The 23,907-nt window shown below is 47.0% G+C and overlaps 2 protein-coding genes across 4 annotated transcripts; both read right to left on the bottom strand.

The window, feature by feature from the left end:
* Nucleotides 1–5,356: 5,356 nt before the first annotated feature.
* On the bottom strand, nt 5,357–7,162 carry LOC138077685 (endogenous retrovirus group K member 13-1 Env polyprotein-like). The gene has a single exon (XM_068969807.1). The coding sequence runs from the start codon at nt 7,160–7,162 to the stop codon at nt 5,357–5,359; it is 1,806 nt and encodes a 601-aa protein (XP_068825908.1).
* A 12,890-nt stretch (nt 7,163–20,052) lies between these two features.
* On the bottom strand, nt 20,053–23,340 carry OXSM (3-oxoacyl-ACP synthase, mitochondrial). 3 transcript variants are annotated; one of them, XM_068971689.1, is made up of 3 exons: nt 23,317–23,340; nt 21,645–22,653; nt 20,053–20,455 (listed from the first exon to the last, which is right to left on the bottom strand). In XM_068971689.1, exons 2-3 carry the CDS (start codon nt 22,622–22,624, stop codon nt 20,053–20,055), a joined length of 1,383 nt encoding a protein of 460 aa, XP_068827790.1. In that variant the 5' UTR covers nt 22,625–22,653; nt 23,317–23,340. The 3 variants fall into 3 exon arrangements, with proteins under 3 accessions (XP_068827790.1, XP_068827791.1, XP_068827789.1); XM_068971690.1 differs by lacking the exon at nt 23,317–23,340 and having other exon boundaries at nt 21,645–21,698; nt 21,948–22,702; XM_068971688.1 differs by lacking the exon at nt 23,317–23,340 and having other exon boundaries at nt 21,645–22,702.
* Between the last annotated feature and the right edge of the window lie 567 nt (nt 23,341–23,907).

The following is a 23,907-nucleotide window of genomic DNA, read 5'->3' as shown; positions in this document are numbered from 1 at the left end:
AAGAGCGGCAGCTTTCTAATCTTTCATCTCTTCAGAAGGAATGTCTTAAGGTTCTTTGTTAATGCTTTATGGTTTACACTGCTTATTTTAGGGGAATTAATATCTGGATATGGCGTTTTTTACCTTGACAAAGCGTTTCTCCTATTTAATAACAGGTCACATGGATGACACTATAATAGTAACTGTAATAATAATAGTATTAATAAACCTATATAGATATAGAAATATGAAATAATAAAATCCAAATCAATTGAATTTTCTGAACTTAGCAACCAAGCTCCTAGAGAATTCATTAATATGGAAAAAGCCCACATTCATCTCTCAACAAAACAGCCACTCTCTGTATAGAGCAGGCAGTTAATACATTGATAACTTTATTTGAGGCTCAAAACCATTCTTGCATAGATAATATTACTGACTCTGAAACCAAGCAGCACCCTGTGGGGCCCTCCTGGGTACAAAAGCTCCTCTGTGTCCCCATTTGTTGTTTATAGAAAAAGGCTTTAGTCTCTTAGATCTTCCATAAGCTCCAAAGAAAAGGCAGGTGCAGTTATTAATTAGGGAAGTATGAGATTCCAGAAACAAAAGAAAGCAGTTAAAGAAGAAAAAGAAGGACAATAGTACAGTGATGAAACAGACCTGCGTTCCTCCTCAAGAAAAATACACAACAATCTGATGCATACTGATGCTTCTGAACTGTGGTGTTGGAGAAGACTCTTGAGAGTCCCTTGGACTGCAAGGAGATCCAACCAGTCCATCCTAAAGGAGATCAGTCCTGGGTATTCATTGGAAGGACTGATGCTGAAGCTGAAACTCCAATACTTTGGCCACCTATTGCAAAGAACTGACTCATTGGAAAATATCCTGACACTGGGAAAGATTGAGGGCAGGAGGAGAAGGGGACGACAGAGGATGAGATGGTTGGATGGCATCACCGACTCAATGGACATGAGTTAGTAAGCTCTGGGAGTTGGTGATGGACTGGGAGGCCTGGCGTGCTGCAGTCCATGGGGTTGCAAAGACTGAGCAACTGAACTGATGCATATCTCTGAGTAGTTCTGCAGGAACTAAGACCTCCCCGCAACCCAGGTGGAGGAGGGTCACTATAGGCTGAGCACAAGCACAAGAGCCCAGACTGGCTGGAACCAGAATGCTGATGATTAAGATTCCTGAAACATCACCCTGTCACCTCCCACAAACCAATCAGAAGAAAGTCATGCACTCTGCAGCCCTCCCCTCAAAGGCTGCCTTTAAAAGCCTTTGCCTGAAGACCATCAGGAAGTCTGGGCCGTTTGAGCATGAGCTGCCCATACTCCTTGCTAGGTGCCCTGCAATAAACACTGTCTTTTTTCCTTTCACCACAACCCAGTGTCAGTAAATTGGCTTTGCTGCGAGGCAGAAAGTGGACCCAAGTTTGTTCCAGTAACAACTCCAATCTATGGATGAGAAAAAGGAGGGGTTTTTTCTCCTTTTTCTTAAATAACGATTTAAAGCAATCAGAGGCTGGTTGATGAGCAATCAGAGGCTCATCAATCATGAGCTGATTGATCACAAAAACTGCAACTCCCCTCCCACACCTGACTTTTAAAAATGCTTTCCTGAAACCCAATAGGAAGTTTGGGCTTCCAGAGAACTAGCTGTCCCTGGGTGCCTTGTCTGATGCCCTGCAACAGAGACTGTACTTTCCTTCACCAGAGCCTGGTGTCGGCAGATTGGCTTTAACTGGGCACTCAGGCAGGTGGGCCCAAGTTCAGTAACATCGTGAGGATAAAACTGCTGCTGCTACTGCTAAGTCACTTCAGTCGTGTCCGACTCTGTGCGACCCCATAGACGGCAGCCCACCAGGCTCCCCCGTCCCTGGGATTCTCCAGGCAAGAACACTGGAGTGGGTTGCCATTTCCTTCTCCAATGCATGAAAGTGAAAGGTGAAAGTGAAGTCGCTCAGTCGTGTCCGACTCTTAGTGACCCCATGGACTGCAGCCCACCAGGCTCCTCCGTCCATGGGATTTCCCAGGCAAGAGTACTGGAAGATGAAATTAGAAGACGTTAAGAAAAGTACTTGAAGTACTGCCCCACGTACTACACAAGCGGCGTCTGTTGTTGTTCAGGCACCAAGTCATGTCCAGCCCCGAGACCCCATAGACTGCAGCACCCCAGGCTTCCCTGTCCCCCACCATCTCCTGGAGTTTGCCCACGTTCATGTTCATTGAATCGGCGATGCCATGCAACCGTCTCATCCTCTGTCGCATCAGCTATTGCTATTACAATTATTGTTACTCTTCCAGTCCCCAAATCCAGCCTTCTAAATTTATGCTGCAAAGTTTCTGGATCCCCTACTGGCACAGAAAGACTAGCTGGCTAAACATCTCTGAAAATGTACTTCCTTGAAGACTTAGAGTAGGAATTATGCAACTACAGCCCACTGACCAAATCTGCCTCCCGATTTCCAACTCCCGCTCCAGGTCACGCCCTGCCACGGCCGCTTGCGTAAGTGTTGTTTATAGCTGCCTTTGCACTAGAAGGGCAGAACTGAGAAGAAGCAACTGAGACCATATGACCCATAAAGCCAAAAATATTAACTCTCCATCTCTTTACAGGAAAAAAAAAAAAAAACTGGCTGATTCCCAAGGTAAAGGCGTTTTGTTCAAAACAACATAATTAGGCTTTTAAAATTCAAGGTACGCTGCTTTCAAGCAATTCTAAAGAAGCTACCAACATACCCATGACCCTTCCTCCTTGGTCCCAGAGATCAAAGCTGAGCCTCAAATAACGAGAGAGAAAAGCATTACAGCCTCTGCTAACTACAGCCAAGGGTTCCACCCCCTGTACTTACTGGTGACGGTAAAAACAACTCTCTTGGTTTTTCCAAGGTCATGAACAAACTGCTCTTCATTGCTGTCTTCCTGAAACAGAGATATTTTAAGTCACTATCAGCGCTAACATTTTTCTGTTTGTACTGGTGTGTGTGTGTGTGCTGACGTGTGTGTGCCGCATGCTTGGCTGGATTCTGGGAATATGATTTTTGTTCCCAAGAACAATTAAGATTTCTTTTCTCAAAAAGTTTACATTTTAACCGAGGAATTTAAAAGCTCAGAAAAAACTATTTTTAAAAGGAGATCATTTTTAATAGTGATAAGAGATATGAAGAAAAAAAACTGCTCTGGGATGGAGAGAGATGGGGGGAGTCTCCTTACAATTGGGTGCTAGGGAAGACTCCTTCAGGAAGAGGCATTTTGCTGAAACCTGAATGACAGGAGGAAGCCAATTTGCACAAAAATGAAAAAGGACAGAGCAGAGCAAAGATAGAGGCGGAAAGGAGCCTGATATGCTTGAGGAAGAAAACACAGTGCGGCTTGGCTGCAAGCAGTGTGAGGTGAGACAGAGCAGAGCCAATATTTACCGTCACCCACTCTCAGGTGGGCAGCCACAGGCAGCTTTGCAGCCGAGAAAAGACGTGATCTGATTTACATCTGAGAAAGATCAATTCAGTCAACAGTGACTAAAATGGTGGCAGGCCCTTTCGGGGCCCCAGAATGGGCTCCTATCTAACACTCAGAAATGAGTTTTCTGAGGAGACACACATGCTGAGAAAGCAAGAGATATTATTGGGAAGGGGCACCCGGGTAGAGAGGGTAGAGGCGCCCAGGAGAACCCGGGAGAGGGTAGGGGCGCCCAGGAGAACCCCGGAGAGGGTAGGGGCGCCCAGGAGAACCCGGGAGAGGGTAGGGGTGCCCAGGAGAACCCGGGAGAGGGTAGGGGCGCCCAGGAGAATGCCCTGCTATGTGGCTAACAGGTTTAATAGTGATGGCTTAGGTTCTGGGTTGTCTCTGGCCAGTCATCTTGCTTGGCCCATATTAGTTCTGACTCAGGGTCCTTCCTGGTGGTGAGTGCCTCTCTCAGCCAAGATGGACTCCAGCACAAAGGATTCTGGGAGGTTGGCAGGACATATTATGGGTTGGCATCTTCTCCCTGCTTTTGTTCCCTCTGAATCCTCCCAGGAGCAGCACCATGCTTCTTGTCGGGGCCTTCTGTTGGGAGACAACTCAAGCAAGAGGTCATCATCATGCCTGAGCAAGGCACTTAGCTTCAATCAACAATTCCCTAACAAAATGAATGGTGCTTGGGAAGCAATGAAAAGTGGAGGCAGGAAGACCAGGCATTTGCCTCTTGCAGGAACTCAGGGAGACTGTCAGCTGCAGTGGAGGTGAAGGGCAGCACTGTGCAGGGGATATTTGGAGAATACAGTAAGTTAAGTTTTGGAAGGAGGAGCTGTGGGAAAACAAACAGGGGAAGAACCGTGGGCGCCTCTAACCGGTGTTATGGTTGGTGGAGTAACTTTCTGAGATCCACTCATTTGTTCATTCAACAAATGTTCATTGGTAACACACTTTGTACCAGGTACTGTTCTAGACACCAGGGATCATAGCAGCAAGTTCATTTCAGTTCAGTTCAGTCACTCAGTCAGGTCCGACTCTTTGTGACCCCATGAATCACAGCATGCCAGGCCTCCCTGTCCATCACCAACTCCCGGAGTTCACTCAGACTCGCGTCCATCAAGTCAGTGATGCCATCCAGCCATCTCATCCTCTGTCGTCCCCTTCTCCTCCTGCCCCCAATCCCTCCCAGCATCAGAGTCTTTTCCAATGAGTCAACTCTTCGCGTGAGGTGGCCAAAGTACTGGAGTTTCAGCTTTAGCATCATTCCTTCCAAAGAAATCCCAGGGCTGAATTAGCAGCAAAAATCCCTACTCTGGGGACTTTCCTGGTGGTCCAGTGGTTAGGAATCTGCACTTCAACTGCCATTGGCCCAGGTTCAATCCCTGGTCAGGTAACTAAGATCACGCATGCCAAGCAGCAAAGCCAAAAATAAAAAATAAATCCTACTCTGGTGGAATTTATACTCTAGGAGGGAATAGAAAATTCAGAGGATTAGAAGGGAAGTGCCGCGGCCAGCACAAGCAAGAGTTGCACCTGCACAGGGAGAGAACGGAGCGTCCCCGCTAAGAAAAATAAGAGAGAGACAAAAGATGGGGTTGAGAGGATCAGACCAAAAATGGCTGATGCCTTTCTTTATTAGGCTATAGTATTTATAGGATAATGTACGTGACTTAAGACATGTACAGGATTATTTTTTAAGCTCAGGATACAATCACTAGACCCTTACCATTGTGTACAGAGTACACTAAGTAATCTATCTTCTATGACATGTTGCAGGACACCCTGACCTTAAGGGCTATAAAAATTCTTCAAGGGGGGCGGGACAGGGAGCTTAGGAACATGCCTAAGGCTCTGCATACCTGCCGAGCAGCTCCCAAGACTTAACCCTTCACGGGCAGTCCCCCGCAGCTCCCCTCTCTTTATTTTTTTAAAAGCTCCATAAGATGTCGGTGTTGCAACATGTTTTTATGTATCAGAATTTTCATGTGTAAGAATTCTTTAACAATACTACGAATAAAACAAGGAGCCAAACAAATCACGATAAGCACAACAATCAAAACCGCGCCCACAGCAATTATGCTTTGCCACAGTGAATGCAAGCTAGGGAAGTTAGAAAATAAATTTTGTAAAAAATTGTCAACAGTATCAGCTATTTTTAGAGTAGCTTTAGGAGAATTTTCAATATTAAGAATTTCATTATGTAATTGCAATAGGTCTAGAGAAACATTAGTATTAAACCAAATTCCTTGTAGATGTTTCTTCACCTTATCCCACGGAAAGTCGGATGCATTATAAGCCTTTTTTGTAACACAAATCCATTTATAATTAGCATGACATTGAATTTTCATGCGAAAGCTAATGCTCTGAACTTGTTCTCCTAGAACTCTAACCACATCATATAAAGCTGATAATCTATCTTCTATTTTTCTATCTATATCTTCTTGTGTTCCCATTACTTTAGTAACGTTATATGACAAGGAATCTACAGTATGAGCAGCTTGAATGGATTGTGCTAGAGATACAGAAGCGGTAACAGCAGTTGCTATAAGGGTGATTAAAGATACTATACCCAGAACAATCAGGCTCACACTTCTTTTAGTGCGGTTAAGAGCCGTGTTAATGCGTTGTAGCAATTCTAAAGCAGTCTCGTCATACCAAGCTTCAGTTATTTCAACTGGTAACATTACAAAAGCAGGTTGTTTTACTATTATAACTTGTTCTCCTTTTGCAACACCTCTTATGCAATTGGTAAGTATGCAATTAGAACAATTTAAATGATAAATATTCAATGACAATGTTATTTCCACATGGCCTTGTATCAACATAAATGGGTAAGGGACACAAGCTCGGGGATATAAAAACCCCGTAACTCCTACATTACCATATTTACTCCCACTGATATTGGGTTGTAAATATAGACTATTGCCATGACCAAAAGCAGCCAAAAGTTTCCACAGTTCTGTTTGATATATGTGAGCAGTATTTACAGAGAGAATGGGTGGATGCTGTCCTCGATATTCAGGAAAATCAGGTTTTCCCCCAGGTGCCCAATCCCATAAAAAGGTGGTATTGGCATTGTTGATGTTGTACACCGACGCAACCCGGGCTCGACATAAAGTCCAAGGAGTGTCTATTCCTATGCCGATGTTTAGATGTTTGTCACAAAACGGAATGTCGAGAGGTCCAGTTCCGTCACGGTGCGATCTTTTTCCGGTTTTTTCATCAATGCCAGAAATAGTCACTCGAGGATAGGATATATCAGCTGACACCTGTATACAGTGAGGATGTTGTAATTGATAAGAAAAGCACATAGGATATTGCGTAGTAAGACCATAAAAGGAGATATTGGCTTGCTGAGGGGAAATATGAGTGTCTGATTTTCCTCCTAAAAGACTTGTGTCGTTGACATAGACAGGTACTATTTCTTTATCCCATCCTAATGATTGAATCATAGGCGGGTCAGGAATGTATGCCCAAAAAGCCATAGCCGCTCCATTTTGTATCCTCTGTAACAATAATAATAACATAATCAATATATTTGTAGGTGTCACTGGAGGTTGTACATGAGCCTCATTCCAAGCATATCGCATCAACGCCTCAATCTGCCTTTGGGTAGGCAGCTCACTCGTGGGCTCGCCCAATGTCATGCGGTTCATTTGATATGTCAGGGAGTTCCTCCGTCGCGCGTACCAGCCTCTCCGGGATCCAGCGCGGCGCTTCGGCATCCTGTGGAAAAACACAAACATGTCCCCATCCCCATATTAATACAGGGTCTGGCCCATGCCACAAATTGGTAAGTGGATCCTTCCATCGTACAAGTGGTTTTTTGCATGAAGACCGTTCTCCCCAAAAACGTTGGGCTGCTGAATTGCCTTCTGCGTCTAAAGTTAAAAAGTTTAGAACATAAAGAGCATGATTTAAGGCATTATGCGGTGAGGGGCTATACAGTTCATTCCCCTTTTTTTGTTTTAATAATTGATGTTTAAGGCGTTGATGGGCTCGTTCTACAATACCTTGTCCCTGTGGATTATATGGAATTCCTGTCTTATGATGAATTTGAAAAGAAAGACAAAAACGTTGGAAAGAACGGCTAGTATAACCGGGTCCATTATCTGTTTTAAGGGTGTGTGGGATTCCTGAAATAGAAAAGCAAAAGAGCAAATGTTGAATACAATGACGAGTTGATTCTCCAGTATGAAGGGAGGCCATGAGAAAATGGGAAAAAGTATCGATAGAGACATGAACATATTTAAGACGCCCGAATTGAGGAATGTGAGTAACATCTGTTTGCCAGAGATGATTAGGGCGTAAACCCCGAGGGTTGATTTCATATTGAGGGAGAACAAAAATTGAGGACAGGTAGAGCAAGATTTTACGATTTGTCATGCAGCTTCACGGGAAATCTTAAATTGTAGCCGTAAAGAATGACTATTTTGGTAATGTAAGTTATGAGATTTTTGGGCTGCATCGATAGCCGATTGAAAAAACACCTGTTTAGTAAGAGCGTCCGCAGTGTGATTGCCTTGTACCAGGGCACCAGGAAGGGTGGAATGCGCACGAATATGTCCAAAAAAACACGGGTATTGACGACGGTGAAGGGCCTGTTGAATTAATGTAAATAAGTTAAGAACTTCAGGAGAGGTTGTGCCGATAATTGGAACAGTTTCAATCATCTGTAAAGCACCGACCACATAGGAGCTGTCTGTAAATAAATTGAAGGAAGTGGGTACAGTCAGCAATGCTTGATGGACTGCAAATAATTCTACAACCTGGGCAGAGGAGAAACTGGTATGCGCATAATAGGTTTGATGGTTAATAATTAAAGCAGCAGTACCATTAGAAGATCCATCTGTAAATATAAGAGTCGCTTTGGGAATGGGTTGTCGGCGAACTACTTTTGGAAAAATAAAGGCATGAAAGCTAGCAAATTGTAGCAATTTATCAGAAGGATAATGATGAGTAATCCGTCCCGGGTAATTTGCGAACGCTATAGACCAATTATCTGAAAATTGAAAAAGCCAATCTTGTTGTTCCAAAGCATAAGGAATACAAATGAAAGGGGGTTCCATACCAAAATATTGGATGGCTTCATAACATCCTTTTGCTACAACTTTTGCAACAAGCTTATAGTAAGGGAGCAAATGTTTGGTTGGAGTAGCCGATAGATATATCCATCGCAAAGGTTTATCTTGATAAAGAACCCCTGTGGGTGCTCGAGGGGTGGGAAGTATATACAGACCCCATGATCGGTAGTAATCACAATAAGTAATCTGTTGTTGTCTAATAGCTTCTTCTATTGATTGTAAGGCTGATCGTCCTTCTAAAGAAAGTGTTCGGGGTGACGCAGGGTCAGAGTCACCTTTAAGGATGTCAAATAATGGTTGCAAGGTATAAGTGGGTAATTTTAAATAAGGGCGTATCCAATTAATATCTCCCAGGAGCTTTTGAAAATCGTTTAGAGTTTTTAAATGATCAGTCCGTAACTTAACTAATTGAGTGCTATAAGCCCGAGGATATAAGGAGAAGCCCAAATAATTATAGGGAAAGTGAGTTTGAATTTTATCATCAGCTATGACAAGACCATTAAAACTCAAGTGTTGTTTTAGAATAGAAAAGGCTTGATACAATAGGTGTTCGTCAGCATGAGCTAGTAATATATCATCCATATAATGAACTAAATATAACTGAGGAAAAAGCTGACGAACGGGAGTTAACGCTGCGGCAACAAACTTTTGACACAGCGTAGGGCTATTAGTCATTCCTTGTGGAAGGACTCTCCATTGATAGCGTTGCATAGGTTCTTTAAAATTAACAGAGGGCAAACTAAAGGCAAATCTTTTACAATCTTGGGGTGCAAGAGGAATAGTGTAAAAACAATCTTTTAAATCTATAATAATGATAAAGGATTTGTCAGGTATAGCGGAAGGGGTGGGTAACCCAGGTTGTAGGGCTCCCATATGCATCATTGTTTCATTTACCTTGCGAAGGTCTTGTAGCAATCTCCATTTTCCCGATTTCTTTTTAATAACAAAAATTGGGGAATTCCACGCAGAGGTAGAGGGTTCAATATGCCCAAGTCTCAGCTGTTCCTGCACCAGCTGTTGTGCGGCAGAAAGTTTTTCTTGTGTTAGGGGCCACTGATCAACCCATACCGGTTCCTCAGATTTCCAATCAATAGGATCGGCATGTGTCACAGGAGAATCAGAGGTCCCTAGGGAAAACACCCCAAGCCCTTTCGACTTTGATTAGATTTTAAATCAGGGGGTGAGATGATGCCTTGATGTTGTTTACCTAAACCTTGGTTAGGGAGTAAACCCTGATCTAACATTAAATCTGTTACGGTGGGTGAAGGACTATATAAATATACACCCATTTTGCTCAATATATCACGCCCCCATAGATTAACTGGAAGATGGGGCAGAATATAAGGTTTAAATTGGCCCGTATGGCCGTCTTTATCCTTCCAAGTAAGAAGGGACGAACTTTGTTCTGGATTAGTAGTTTGGCCAATACCTTGAAGAGTGGAAATGGCTATTTGTTTAGGCCATGTAATAGGCCAGTGTTTTTCAGAAATAACACTAATATCAGCCCCTGTATCAAGCACTCCGCGGAAAAGCTTACCATTAATGTGTAGTTCAAATTCTGGTTGTGCCTCGGTAACATTTTGCACCCAATAGGCGTCAGAGGACCCGAAACCTTTGTCCAGATGGTCTCGGTTAATTGTTCTTCCTTGTATAACTAATGGAACTAAAAGGAGTTGAGCTATACATTGTCCTGCATTGATTACAATAATTTTGTTAGGAGCGGAGGCTAATATTTTTATCTCTCCTGTATAATCAGAGTCAATTACGCCAGGATGAATAAGTATTCCTTTTAAAGATGCACTGCTGCGCCCCAAAAGCAGTCCAGCGGTTCCTGGAGGTAAAGGCCCAAACACTCCTGTGGCAAGGGTTTGAACCCCCATCTCGGGAGTTAATACTGTGTAGGAGGTGGCACAGAGGTCCAATCCCGCGCTGCCTCTTGTGGCTCGATAGAGGTCTGCAATGGTTCTTTGGGAACCTGCAGTGTTGCCCCATAACATTGTTTTGGGGCCAGGGGCTGGCCCCTCACCCAGTTTCCCGAAACCGGGGGTAAAGGATTACCTTGAACATCCATTTTAGAACAACAATCTCGGGCCCAATGCTTCCCCTTTTTACATCGTGGGCATAAATTAGGAGTGTTAACAGAAATTTGTTGTTTTGGGGGGCACATTGCAGCCCGATGGCCAGATTGACCACAAACAAAGCAATCCGAATTACCTGACTTTTGATATCCTTTCTTGTTCTTGGCTTGTTGCTGAAAAAGTACCTCTTTAATGCTTTTTCCTTGTAATGCCGCTGCCATGGCAATGCCTTGCATATAGGAGGGTCCAATGTCAGCACAAATACGAATAAAATCAGACAGATCTCCTTTTTTTTTATAAGGTCGTAAAGCAGCTTGACAGGCAGAGTTAGCGTTTTTAAAAGCCAATTGTTTTGCTAATACCATCCCAGCCTTTTTATCTGACATTATCTTACCTATAGTATCTAAGAGTCGTGCCACGAAGTCCTGATAAGGCTCATCAGGTCCCTGTCGGACCTTTGAAAGATCTTCTGTCTTAGTACTGGAGCTAGGGAGTTTTTTCCATGCCTGTCGGGCTGCATTTGATATTTGTGCATATGCATCAGGTAAGAAATTAAGTTGAGCATTAGTAGCCTGGAAAGCGCCTTCACCAGTCAACATTTCGTAGGAGGTTTGTATACCTTGCTGCCGATTAACATCGGCTATACGAGCACACTGTTCAACATATTCAGATTTCCATAATAAATAATCTCCCCCCGAAAGACAAGCTCTAGCTATTTGTTTCCAATCATTTGGGGGTAGATTCTGAGTACCCAAATTTTCTATCATAGCAACAGTGAATGGAGCGGTAGGACCGTATTGTGAGCAAGCAATCTTTAACTCTTTCAATTGCTTGAAAGGCAGCGCTTCATAGAAACGCTGGTTGTTATGTTCAAAGACAGGAAAAGCAAGAGAAAAATCAGAGACAACCTCACCAAGTCGTTGTGCTTGTCTCAATGCCTTTTGTAGCGGAGACACATTTTCAGATGGCGGAGGAGGAGGCCTCGGAGGGGGATCGAGACCAGCAACAACGGAAGGAGCATAGGCAGGGGGGAGAGGCGGAGCAGAAGGAGATTTTGAGTTGTTACTAGGAAGCTTAATTCCTGAGTTCTGTAAAGCAACAGTGAGATTTTTTAAACATTCAACCAAATCATTTTTAGATGTTGACGCCCCCTTTTCTTGTGCCAAAAAACCCCAATCTTCTTGATGGTATTTAGCAGCCTCTTCGTCTAATTCCGCCTCATCTGTGGAGGAAAGTGAATCATCATTATCCAGCGGACGCGATAAGTTACAAAAAGGAGGGTCTCCTTCAATTCCCTCGGGAACAGCATACTTGGGCTCCAAATCAGGAACATGAAGAGGATTTTCTTCCTGTTTTAATAAATTTCCTAAACGTTTTAATTCATCATTATCAAAGTCCAGGCAATCACGAATTAGTGTCCAAAAGGATAAAGTTTCTACAGGAACTTTTTCAGGGCCATGTAAAGTATAATGAGTCCGAATTTGTTCCCCTACCTTTTTCCACGTCTCTAAACTTACTGTGCCTTCTCTGGGGAACCAAGGGCAAACTTCCTCAATAAATGAAAGAAAATTGATTAATTTAGGTTTGGAAATAGTAATTCCCCGGTGTTTTAACATTACAGATAACATATGTGCAAACAATTGACGACTATGCGTCTGTCCCATATTTATACTCTCAACTATATACCTTACTACTCCTCCTTAATTTAAATCACTTGTATACTTATATACTCACTCTTTTCAGCTTAATAAGAGTAGTGGCGAGGAAAACTGTCGAGCTGCCCCACGTTGGGCGCCACCTGCCGCGGCCAGCACAAGCAAGAGTTGCACCTGCACAGGGAGAGAACGGAGCGTCCCCGCTAAGAAAAATAAGAGAGAGACAAAAGATGGGGTTGAGAGGATCAGACCAAAAATGGCTGATGCCTTTCTTTATTAGGCTATAGTATTTATAGGATAATGTACGTGACTTAAGACATGTACAGGATTATTTTTTAAGCTCAGGATACAATCACTAGACCCTTACCATTGTGTACAGAGTACACTAAGTAATCTATCTTCTATGACATGTTGCAGGACACCCTGACCTTAAGGGCTATAAAAATTCTTCAAGGGGGGCGGGACAGGGAGCTTAGGAACATGCATACCTGCCGAGCAGCTTCCAAGACTTAACCCTTCACGGGCAGTCCCCCGCAGGGAAGCAAAGACTTTGGGAAGGAAGACAAGGGGAATCATTTACTGAATCCTTCAATTCACCGATTCTCTCTCCTAAACATTCCTTGCAGTAGTTCAGGCTGAAAACAGATGGCAGCTACATTAAAGCCGTATTCAGGGTTTTAATCAAATAGGAGGCTGTTAGACTGATATGGCTCCAATGTCCTGGCAGCCTGAGTCAGCAAACCAAAATCTAAGGCTGAAATGCCTCAAGGTTATTAAAGCGAAACTAAGGACAGCCAATCACATTCACCCAGCCGGGCTTTAGGCTGTATCCAACCAGCAGGTCCCTGCCTTGCTTCCTACAAGCCAGTCTCTGAGCTCCCGCTGGTGAAGCTGCCTCAACACAGTTTGGTGCTGGCTGATTTGAATCAAAAAATGTCCAAATAAACCGTTAAAATATTTGAAATGCCTAAGTTTATCTTTCAACACGGAGCATATTCAAAAGACACTGAGGGGGACACTCCCCACTGGGCAGAGCTGCAAACAACGCCTCTGGTCCTTCACTTTGGACAGAAGTGAGACTGTATCAGTATTCCTGGGCAGTAGCCAAAGGTCTGGGCTTTAGTCAGGGGTCTGGAAAGAAAAAACCTGGGAGATCAGAGACGAGACGATCTGGAGTGGAGGTACGCAGAGGCACACACAGACCCTCCATGGAGAGGATGGACTTGCGTGTCACACGTTCACACCCACCAGAAACACCCACATGGCACGCGGGTTGTGCATCCACTGAACAACCCAGGAGACAAAACGACTCAGTCGGCCGACGCTGTCAGCCATCGTCACTGGCCACCCAGAACTTAAACAAGAGGTGCGTGACGGAAGAAGTCACCGTGCCAGAGATGGGGCCAGAGACAGCCCCGCACTGTGGACTCGCACTTTCCGAGGTGGATCAGCTGCCGCTGCCTCTGCGTGTCCCAGCCAGCTGCGAAGGGAGAGCCTGTGGCCCCTCCGCACGGGTGTCAGGACTTCCCCAGTGGTTGAAACTCTGTTCTGTCTACACAAGGCACATGGGTTTGATCCTTGATCAGAGAACTAAGATCCCACATGTCCTACAGCATGGCCGAAAAAAAAAAAAAAGGTAGCCTCACAGGTGAGGATTCCAATTCCAGGCGTGGGTTTGCCTTTCCTGCCAGCTCGGCGGTCTCCAGGTCCACAGGCATGGGACCCCTGACAACGCAGCTTCTGAGTGCTGGCTCAAACACTCAGGAGTTCCCCGGGGGAAATCTGAAGCTGGCCCCCAAACACTGAAGGCAAGGAAGAACCAAAGCCAGGCAGGTAGGTGGCAGACTTAATAAGCAAGGGAACTTACATAGGAGGACTGGCTTGGGCCAGTCCAGGAGGTGTCTCCACCCTCCCAGCAGATCTTCACGTTCATGCAGAGACTTTAACCGGTTCAGTCGTGCGTTCAGTCCAGGAGGTCTCAACACCTCACTGCTCTCCCTCCAGGTTTCGTCCTTGCAAATGGGACTGTGGGAAAGGAAAGCGGAAGGTACGGTTCAAGGCTGGGGAGGGACTGAGGAGCCTCCGATTGCCTGGGGCCAGCACAAGGGTCAGTCCAAGGTTGCGTCTTCTTTAAAACCTCCCTCGACACTGCAGGCCTCCCCAGTGGCTCCTCCAATCCCACTCGCACCCTTACTCCCTACAACGGGCTCTGAGAGGTCAGCAAGGCACTTCACCAGCATCAGGATGGCTTGTGGCTTGTTCGGCAGCAATAGGCACATGAAGAGAAAACAGATATCAGAACGATTCCCAAATTAAGTAACACCTTTTCCCCATCAAGAGCCGCATGACCCAAACCACGGATTTATCAAAGTTCCCTTGGCTGGGGGTAGATCACTCAGGGTGTTCGCTTGTGTCTCCATGTGACTTTAATAAAAAAGACACACTCACAGATCCATCAGGTGTGAACATGCAACATCATGTTTAGACAACAAACACACAGGTGCCTCCTTGTGAAGCACTGAGAACGTCCCAGGCCATTTTAACTTGGAGGACGGCTTTTCTCCCGAGAGGCATTTCAGTGTACAGAGAGGGCTGGGTTTCCCAGCTATCATTCAAGGCTTGCTGGGTGAACTGGGGGAGGGCTTCTACATGGGCTAAAATAGCATCCAGGCCAATGGAGGGATGAAGGTGGTAGCCAGGTGATGACACCAGTGGAAAAGAGAACAGGCCCGCCTGTCCTCGAGGAGGGGGAGTTGGGCAGCTTTAGGACCTGACCTGGTTGAGCACACCACACATGCTGGCTGGGGGAGGCAGCCCTGTCAGGTGTGAGACGGACTAGGGAGGGGTCCACCAGACCAGGACCCCCTCTCTCCATGGGTGCACAGTCCACTCCAGGCATACTGCATTTCCACAGCCAGCTGGCAGCACCACAGGGGTCCAGCGGAGACTGAGCAGTTCCCCCGGACACGGGAGTAGGAAGCAACCCTCCTACCTGGGTGGGACGTCCCACTGTAGCTTCCCGTGGACACCACCTGTCCCGGGCGTGGGGGCTTGGTGCTCCCAGCAGCACAGCACATTGACTCACGGTGAGAAGCTGGGCACTGCTGTCTGCTGACACTTCAATACTTCACGGGGTTGCGATTTTCGGCAGGGCCCCCAGGCTGGCCTAGGGGGTAACAGTCCCTGCCGGTTGATCACTCAAGTGCATAAAGTCTGGGACAACGTCTCAGTCCAGCCAGGCAGGGTAGTTGGACCTGTTAGTGATTTAATCTGCTGCCTGCAGGTTTGAGGGCAGAGGGAACCTCCTTTGAACACCATGCTCCTTTGCTAGTCTCACAGCCCAGCCTTTGACATGTGACCCCCATCACTGTTTGACAAAGGAGTCAGTTCATGGCGCTCTGCTTCTCTGATCACCAGAGGGTGGTGGCCTGGTTCAGGCGGTGACAGAAAAGCTTGAGTTAGGCCAGAAGCAGTGTCCACACAAATCAAGGCATACTTAGAACCCTCACTTAGTTGATGTAATCCGGTTGCTGACCGATCGCTGGTGGGGAACTCCCGGGGGTGGCCCCAGCCTCCTCTGGCAGCTGCCGTGGGCACTGTTTAGAGCAGGAGGTGCTGCTGCTACATTAACCAACTCACTGTATTTCAAGGGCAATGCAGGATCCTGGCAACACGCCACCCCATGCTGGTGCTGCGGTGGACGCCGTTCCTGTGCATCCCACCTACTATGATTCTACTAAAGGCCAGTAACCAGGGCTGGTACCCAGACTGGGGCATCAGCCTCCTGATCACCAGGGAGGGCAGCGCCTCATGAGTGGGGACATGGAAGACAAGTGAGGTGCCCAGTCTCTTGCAGGGGGGATGCAAACGTCTCTCCATACATCCTGACCGCACCAGGGGTTATTTATGAAAATCCACTTCCGGGTCCTTGTTGTCCAAGCCAGCAGGTTACTCCCTTGAGAACAGCCCGGCTGTCAGGACAAAGGGCAAATGGCCAGGGCTCAGGAGGGACCACCAGCTCAATGCTGGCTTCAGCCCTCAGCTGCCGCAGTTCAGCCCCTTGACAAGAACAGATTCTTATTGAATTTATGCAAATAACTGTATTGCCATGAAAATAAGAATACTCATTCTAAAATTTTCTCAGTTCTGGAGAGATCAAGTAGGAAGGAAAAGATAAATGTTTCATCTTTGCTCCCAAGGGTATAAGTCAGCAAATTGCTGATAGTTTAAAAGACAAATGGTTTTCTTAAATCTGGAGAAAACAAAACACTAAAGAATCAACATTTCCAATAAAGAGTCATAAAAATCATAGTCATCCTCAGTAGTTTTCCATCGGAACTCTGTGACTCTGTATTCAGTTCAGTGGTGTGATCTTAGTTCTCGGAAAGCTATGAAATGAAGTGAAAGTGAAAGCCGATCAGTGGTGTCCTACTCTTTAGAACCCCATGGACTCTACAGTCCATGGAATTCTCCAGGCCAGAATACCAGAGTGGGTAGCCTTTCCCTTCTCCAGGGGATCTTCCCAACCCAGGGATCAAACCCAGTTCTCGGGCGGATTCTTTACCAGCTGAACCACAAAGGAAGCCCAAGAATACTGGAGTGGGTAGCTTATCCCTACTCCAGGGGATCTTCCTGACCCAGGAATTGAACTGGTGTCTCCTGCATTGCAGGCAGATTCTTTACCTACTGAGCTATCAGGGAAGCCCTTTGGAAAGCTATACTTTTCCACAAACCTTGAAGAAACGCTTCAAGATTCTTCTTAGAGGAACACTTTTGCAAAAGCATCAGAGCATGACGAATGTCCGTAAATGACAGAAGGACTTTAAAATGGCCACGGATGAAGATCCGATGAGAGTTCATTATGGCACAGTTGGCAAGGAAATCTGGTCACCTCTGTGATTCGCATCCTCCTGACGACCTCCTCTGACACTTTACAGCAAAGACAGGCCGTGGGCAGAGGCCAAGGGCACGAGACCCCTGGGTTGTGCAACATACCCTGCCCTGCGGAAGCAGCCAGCCTCCCAGAAGGCCGAACTGCCTTCCAAAGGACCCTGGATCACCAGCTTAGAGGCAGCTCCTGAAGGGATGTGGCGCTCAGCCTCAGGATGTAGCGTATGCTTAAATCAAAGACTTTTCTTTCTCTCTTTAGTTGCTAACTCATGTCCGACTCTTGGGACCCCATGCACTGTAGCCCACCAGGCTCCTCTGTCCATGGGATTCTCTAGGCAACAATACTGGAGTGGGTTGTTGTTTCCTTCTACAGGGGACCTTCCTGACCTAGGAATCAAACCTGGGTCTCCTGCATTGCAGGCAAATTCTTTATCAACTGAGCTATGAGGAATTCTGTATGGGGCTAAGTCCCCAGTAAGAAGAACCCCTGGGTACAGAAAGGGGCACGGGGAACAGGAGTGACCCACTCACCATCGGTCCCACTGATCCAGTCATGATGAGGAAGTGCATGCTTTCTATCCTTGCCACCCTGAGCTCTGCAGGGTTACAGCTCTGATCTCCAAAGGGGACACACTCTCTGGCCAGGGCACACAGCCAGTGTCTTATTAGAATCAGAACACTCTGGCCTCCCGGTGCCCCAGGGACCAGAAAGGCAGCATACTGGCCGTGGGATTTGACCCCAACCAGCTATGAGAGGCAGTGCTTCTTCGCAGTGGGACAGGGAGATGAGGACACAACCCCAGCGGTCAACTTGGGTGCCTCCTGGTGCCCCCAGGCTTCCGGATGCCAAGGCTCTCTGATCCCGCAGCAACTGCTGTCTGAGAGAAGGGTGTGTGGTGGGACTGCCAAGGGCTGGCTTCCAGGAGTAAAAGTTTGAGCCACCAGGCAAGCCGCCAAGTCCTGCCGAGAGAATGGCTAAGGGCAAGGGGAATTTAGAAGGAACAGTGGCTTAGGGAGAGGGTGGCTCCCAACCAGGGCACACCTGAAAACAGATGCAGGGCCAGGGGCTGCTGCTGATCCCACTGACTGTCCTCTTCCGAATTTTCCTGCAGAAAGGGAGACCCGCAGGAACCGGAAGGGGCTGCCCCCTAAACCAGCTGGGAGTAGATGCCTGTGGTACAAGGGGTGCAACATCACAACCACGAGACATGTGCAGCTCAGGAGCCAAGGAGCATTCATTCTATAGAAGTATATTCGTATAAAATTCTAGAAAGGGCAAACCTTATCTACAGTGACAATAAGCTCTTCTGGAGGCAGGGCGACCAACTGCAAAGGGGCACGGGGAGATTTTTGCAGTGATGGAAACGCTCTATGCTCTTTTATCTTCAATCCTCAGGAGTCCCTATATTGTTTTTGGCTGTGCTGCATGGCTTGCAGAATCTTGTTTCCCCAACCAGGGATGGAACCCGTGCCCTGTGCAGCTGAAGTGTGGAGTCCTAACCACTGGACCACCAGGGAATTCCTGGAAGCGCCCTATATTTTGATTGAGGAGGCAGTTCCACAAGCGGAACTATTTTTATCAAACTTATTTGACTGTATACTTGAAATGGGTACAATTTACTGCATGTAAATTATGCCTCAATTTACAGGCTCAACCGCCGCCTCAGCACAAGGCTGTCGGCCAGCAAAGCCACAACCCACGTGAGCTACAAAACCATTGCTGCTTCCCCTGCACCTTGCGAATCGCCTACAAGAATCTCTCAGGGCCAGCCCTGACCAAACATAGGGGAAAGCGAATTCTGGGAAATGTATTCATGGTGCAGCCTAGCCAACTTGACAGCTTACAGAACCATCACAACACTCCAAACATTCGATGGCTTCCAACTCCTCTCAGTGCTTATAAACTTACAAGGTTCTGGGACTTCCCTGGTGGTCCAGTGGCTAAGACACCATGCTCCCAATACAGGGGGCCGGGGTTCGACACCTGCTCAGGGAACTAGATCCCACATGCTGCGGCTAAGATCTCACATGCTGTAACGAAGACCCACTGCAGCCAAATAAATAAATAAATATATATATATAACGTATATGAAAGAATAAAACATATATGACAATATACATAATTCATAATATCTATGAAAGAAGAACAATATTATTTTTAAAAGTTAATTTTGTGACCTGATTTCCAGCAGACCTTCTGGCTTTCCGTCCTGCCCACTTCTCACGTTACATGTATTGACTATTGACATTCAGTGCTGGTGTCTTTCTAAATTTCCCAGTCTTTCCACACTAGGCCTCCTGGCTGGAATATTCTTCCTTCCGTCCCTCTATCCTGGCTGAGACCTGTTCACCCTTAAGGCCTCAGCTGCTTTTAGGGAACCACTTCATACTTGGTGGCCAGTATACAAAACCACATCCACAGCTGGCTCCTAATAAACTTCAACTGAACGAACTGTGTGCCAGTGAGAATTACAACTGACAGTCAGTGAAAGAATATGGCTGGAGACTCGGGCACATAGGAGATAAAGCGCTATGGCAAAGGTCAGCGGGAAGGTAACACATGCAGCCTGTTAACATCTCACTTCTGTGCCCCCAGCCTCCCAGGAAACTCGTGGCAGTGCCGAGAGACATTTTTGGTTGTCACCGCTGGGGAAGGAAGGGTCACTGGAATCTAGTGAGCGGGGACTTGGAAGCTGTAAAGCATCGTACGATGTACAGGACAGCTCCCCCATCCCCAACAAAGAAGTACCTGTGCAAAACATCCACGGTGCCAAGGCTGAGAAACCCAGACAAGAATAAAGGGTGCCTGGGTATCATTATACAAAAATATGCATTTACATAAATGTATTATTTCTCAATGCAGTTTACAACAGTTAAAAACATCAATATTTAATTACATGTGATTGTCCTACATGCCAGCAATACAAAGTGTTGCATTAGTACCGCCAAAACCGAAAGAATTGGTGAGTGCAATTCGTCTGTTCTCAGCTTTCCAGTCCTGTGCCTTGAGTGGCACGTAATTGAGATCAAACTGCGGCTCTGTGCAGTCCAGGTTTAGAGTAGGCGGCAGTTTCCGATGGTAACAAGCCAGGGCGGTAAAGGCAGCCTCGGCCGCCCCGGCAGCCCCCAGGAGGTGCCCCGTGGCTCCCTTGGTGGAGGAGATGGCAAGGGCGTGTGCGTGGTCTTTGAAAAGCTGTTTGATGGCTTTGTTTTCAGCAGCATCTCCCAAAGGCGTGGAAGTAGCATGTGCATTGATGTAGGATACCTCTTCAGGTTGGATGCCTGCATCTTTCACAGCAGCGGCCATGCACCTAGTAAATAAGAAAAAAGCAGTTGAACTCATCAGAACGACACTTCATTTTAACAAGCCCATCATCTGTGGGCTTCTCCAGTGGTTGGTTCAGTGCTAAAGAACCCACCAGCCAACGCAGGAGACATGGGTTCAATCCCTGGGTTGGGAAGATCCCCTGGAGAAAGAAATGGCAACCCACTTCAGTCTTCTTGCCTGGAGAATCTCCATGGACAGAGGAGTTTGGCGGGCTACAGTCCATGGGGTCACAAAGAGTAAGACATGACTGAGCGACTGAACACACACTCATTGTCCATATGACTACAGATAATGGCTACAGAAATACCCAAGTACACTGGATGAAAAGAACCCTTTACGTTCTCATAACAGAACAGCATCTTGGATTACCACGTACACTAGAATGCCATCTGCATGGGAATACCAAGGCACCCCCAGTACCCTGGACTGATTCATCACTGTGACATAAACATATAAGCCTATGGATTTCATAATCTCTAATAAAACATATATCTATTTTATTTGAATTTTCCTTTTTTCCTGGAGGAAAAAGCCATGTAGACTCAACCTCAGAATAATTTTTCTTTGGGGAATTTCTTATCAGTGGGGTATGCATATAGAGTTAAAATAAGGAGAAAAGATTTATAACTATGTTTTAATTTTTTCTTTCACATTTAAATGTAAAACTTTGCATATTTCCCAATAATCTAAAAAAAAAGTCCATACAAAAACGTGCCATTACCTTAATGCTTCAAATATCTTTCAAAACCTTCTTATTCAGGCCATAAGAATTCTAAGTCAATGAAGAAGTACAAAGGCAAACCTCCAAACAGACAAATTTAAAAGTAAACTATTTCAAAAAAAATAAAACATTTCTTTGGGAAAACCTTTGAAAATCTCATGGATGTTAACACCTCCTTTTTCAGTTCTGGGCTGCCTCGATTTCCTTAAGAGAAGGAAATATAAGGGTATAATCTGAAGTGTGATGAAGGGTTTCGGCCATCTCATCCAGCTGGCTGCTACGCTTGACATTTCCAGTACCACTAACTACTCAATAAAACTCAAAAGGATGTTCAAACGTTTTCAAATATTTCAAACACGGTAAAACACCAAGGCCGGATACTACCATTTCCCCTAAGTTGAGACTCCAACAGTCTTAGCTGAAGAAATGGGAACACACGGGCACTCTTTACCTGAAGGCACCCTCTCCTCCAGGGTCGGGGGCAGTTATGTGGCCAGCATCCCCGGAGAGTCCGTAACCCATAATCTCTGCGTAGACCCGGGCCCCTCTGCGGAGCGCATGCCCGTGTTCTTCCAGGACCAGCACGGCCGCGCCTTCTCCCATGACAAACCCGTCCCTCTGGGGGTGAAACGGGCGACAGGCAGACTTCGGATCCGCGTTTGTGCTCAGAGCCCGGGCTCTGGCGAACCCAGCAAGGGACAAGGGGCTAATGCAAGAGTCCGTCCCCCCGGCCACCATCACGTCCGCATCTCCGTGGGCTACGAACCTGAACGCGTCTCCCACCGCGTGAGCCCCGGTGGTGCAGGCCGTGGAGACCGCGTGGTTGGGGCCCTTGAGTTTATGGCGGATGCTGACTTGGCCTGCTGGCATGTTGACCAGAATCTTAGGGACGAAGAATGGGCTGACTTTACTGTAACCTTTGGTCTGAAACGTTAAAGCGGTTTCGGAAATCACTTCGAGAGGAACCATTCCCATGCCGATTGCGACGCCTGTAGCTGCCTGGTCAGCTTCTGATTGAGGGTGCCAGCCCGCATCTTTTAAGGCTAACTCAGCGGCAGCGATGGCCATCACCGTGGGAGGAGACACGGACTTGGTATCTGACTTGGGCACAAAGTTTAGCTCGTTGAACTGCCCTTCATCACAACCTCTTGGCACGTAAGCAGCAACGCTGCACGGGATGCTCTGGTACTCGTCGCCAACCAGGGAGACGATTCCACTCTCTCCCCGGACAAGGCGGTCCCACACCAGCTGAGTTCCAACGCCAAGAGGGGTCACTAAACCGATGCCAGTGACGACGACCCGCCGACGCAATCCTGGTGCTGATGCGGTTGCCAAAAACCGCCTTTCATTTACTAATCGCTGGCATGATCTTGCATGTATCAGATGACGTTTGGTAATCCTTAGGAAAATTTGCAAGCCATCGGACAGCATGGTTGAAATTCAGAGGATCAGCACCTTTCCTGTAACAGACCACAACATGCCCAGCAGGTATATTCACTGTGGTTTAGAACACCTTAAGAGGTCTAAGAAACAACATCCAGGGTGTGGTTTTCAGGCGCTCGGTTGTGAGCTGTTAAGGGAACGCAGGGAAAATAACGTTACTTCATTTTAATTTATACTTATTATCGAACCACCTGTTTGGACGCAGCCCTTTTCAGACTCCAATTACCCTAAAATATTCGAAGACAAAGGGGTGAAACGACGATTCATTCGAATCACAGAAACAGAACTTGACTATGAAACACATACGGGCACTCCTGGCCTGATACAGGCTGCGGAAAGCACCCTTTTTCAGGATGGCCAAGACCGTATTACATTTAATGCTTCTGGTATTAACGGAGTAAAACACATTTCGGGGCGTAGTCTTCGAAGTAGGGGTGAGAGGACTTTTCGGATCCTCAGCACGGAGACAAACAGGATTTCTGCGACCGCGAAAGTCAAGGGCGAGGGGAGGCCGGGGACAAGGGACAGTGGCCAACTCCCAGCGCCACCCCAGACACCCGGGGAGGGCGTGGAGAGAGGAACAGACAGCAGGCCCGGGTCCTCCACGCCGTTCTCCGCACCCGCCCCCGACCCGATGGAGCGCTGGAGCGCGAAGGCCAAAGAAGGGCGAGCGGCACTACCTGCACCTGGTGCGGCCCGCGCAGCCGCAGTCCCCAGCGCCCGGCGGGCGATGCGCACGCGCACACGAACTTCCGGGCTCGCTGGCGCACGCGCACAGGCACGTCCGCGAGGGCGCGCACGCATGAACGCGAGGGAGCGCGCGCCCGCGGGGCCGAGGGCCCTTCCCTCCGCGTCCCCTTGGCGGAGGTCAGACCTTCCTGGGGGCGGATCCCGGCTCCGAGCCTGTGGCCACCTCGGCCGCTCCAAGATAAGCTGGAACGCGCACGAAACGCAAGGAGAGAGCATTTTGCCCGTCGAGAGGGAATTTTTTATTTTTTTCTAATAATGCCCAAATAGTCTTCTGTTGTGGGGAAAAGGGGCACCGTCAGATTCTGCTGGACTCCTAGGGAAGAGTTAAAGACGTTCCCGTGTCCTTCCAGTGATTTCTGGATCGCCCACAGCTGTTTGTAGTAGCAAAGTAGGCCGAAATAAAATGCCCAGCAGCAGGAAGTCGGCTGTGAGTTTTGTTGTTGTTCGGTCGCTACATCCCGTCCGACTCTTTGCGACCCCATGCACCACAAAGCTGTGGTACACCTAAATGCTCTGCGGCC

This window comes from Capricornis sumatraensis, chromosome 4 (genome assembly GCF_032405125.1).
Source record: "Capricornis sumatraensis isolate serow.1 chromosome 4, serow.2, whole genome shotgun sequence".
NCBI classification, from domain to species: domain Eukaryota; kingdom Metazoa; phylum Chordata; class Mammalia; order Artiodactyla; family Bovidae; genus Capricornis; species Capricornis sumatraensis.
Note: the sequence above shows the minus strand (reverse complement) of the source record. Positions and strands in the feature narration are given on the sequence as shown.

Bases quoted from the DNA above. Each gene is read 5' to 3' on its own strand.
- LOC138077685 (XM_068969807.1), bottom strand. From the start codon at position 7,162: ATGCCGAAGCGCCGCGCTGGATCCCGGAGAGGCTGGTACGCGCGACGG.
- OXSM (XM_068971689.1), bottom strand. From the start codon at position 22,624: ATGCTGTCCGATGGCTTGCAAATTTTCCTAAGGATTACCAAACGTCAT. The intron at 20,456-21,644 runs GTAAAGAGTGCC...CTTATTTACTAG, and splicing joins GGAGGAGAGGGTGCCTTCAG to GTGCATGGCCGCTGCTGTGA.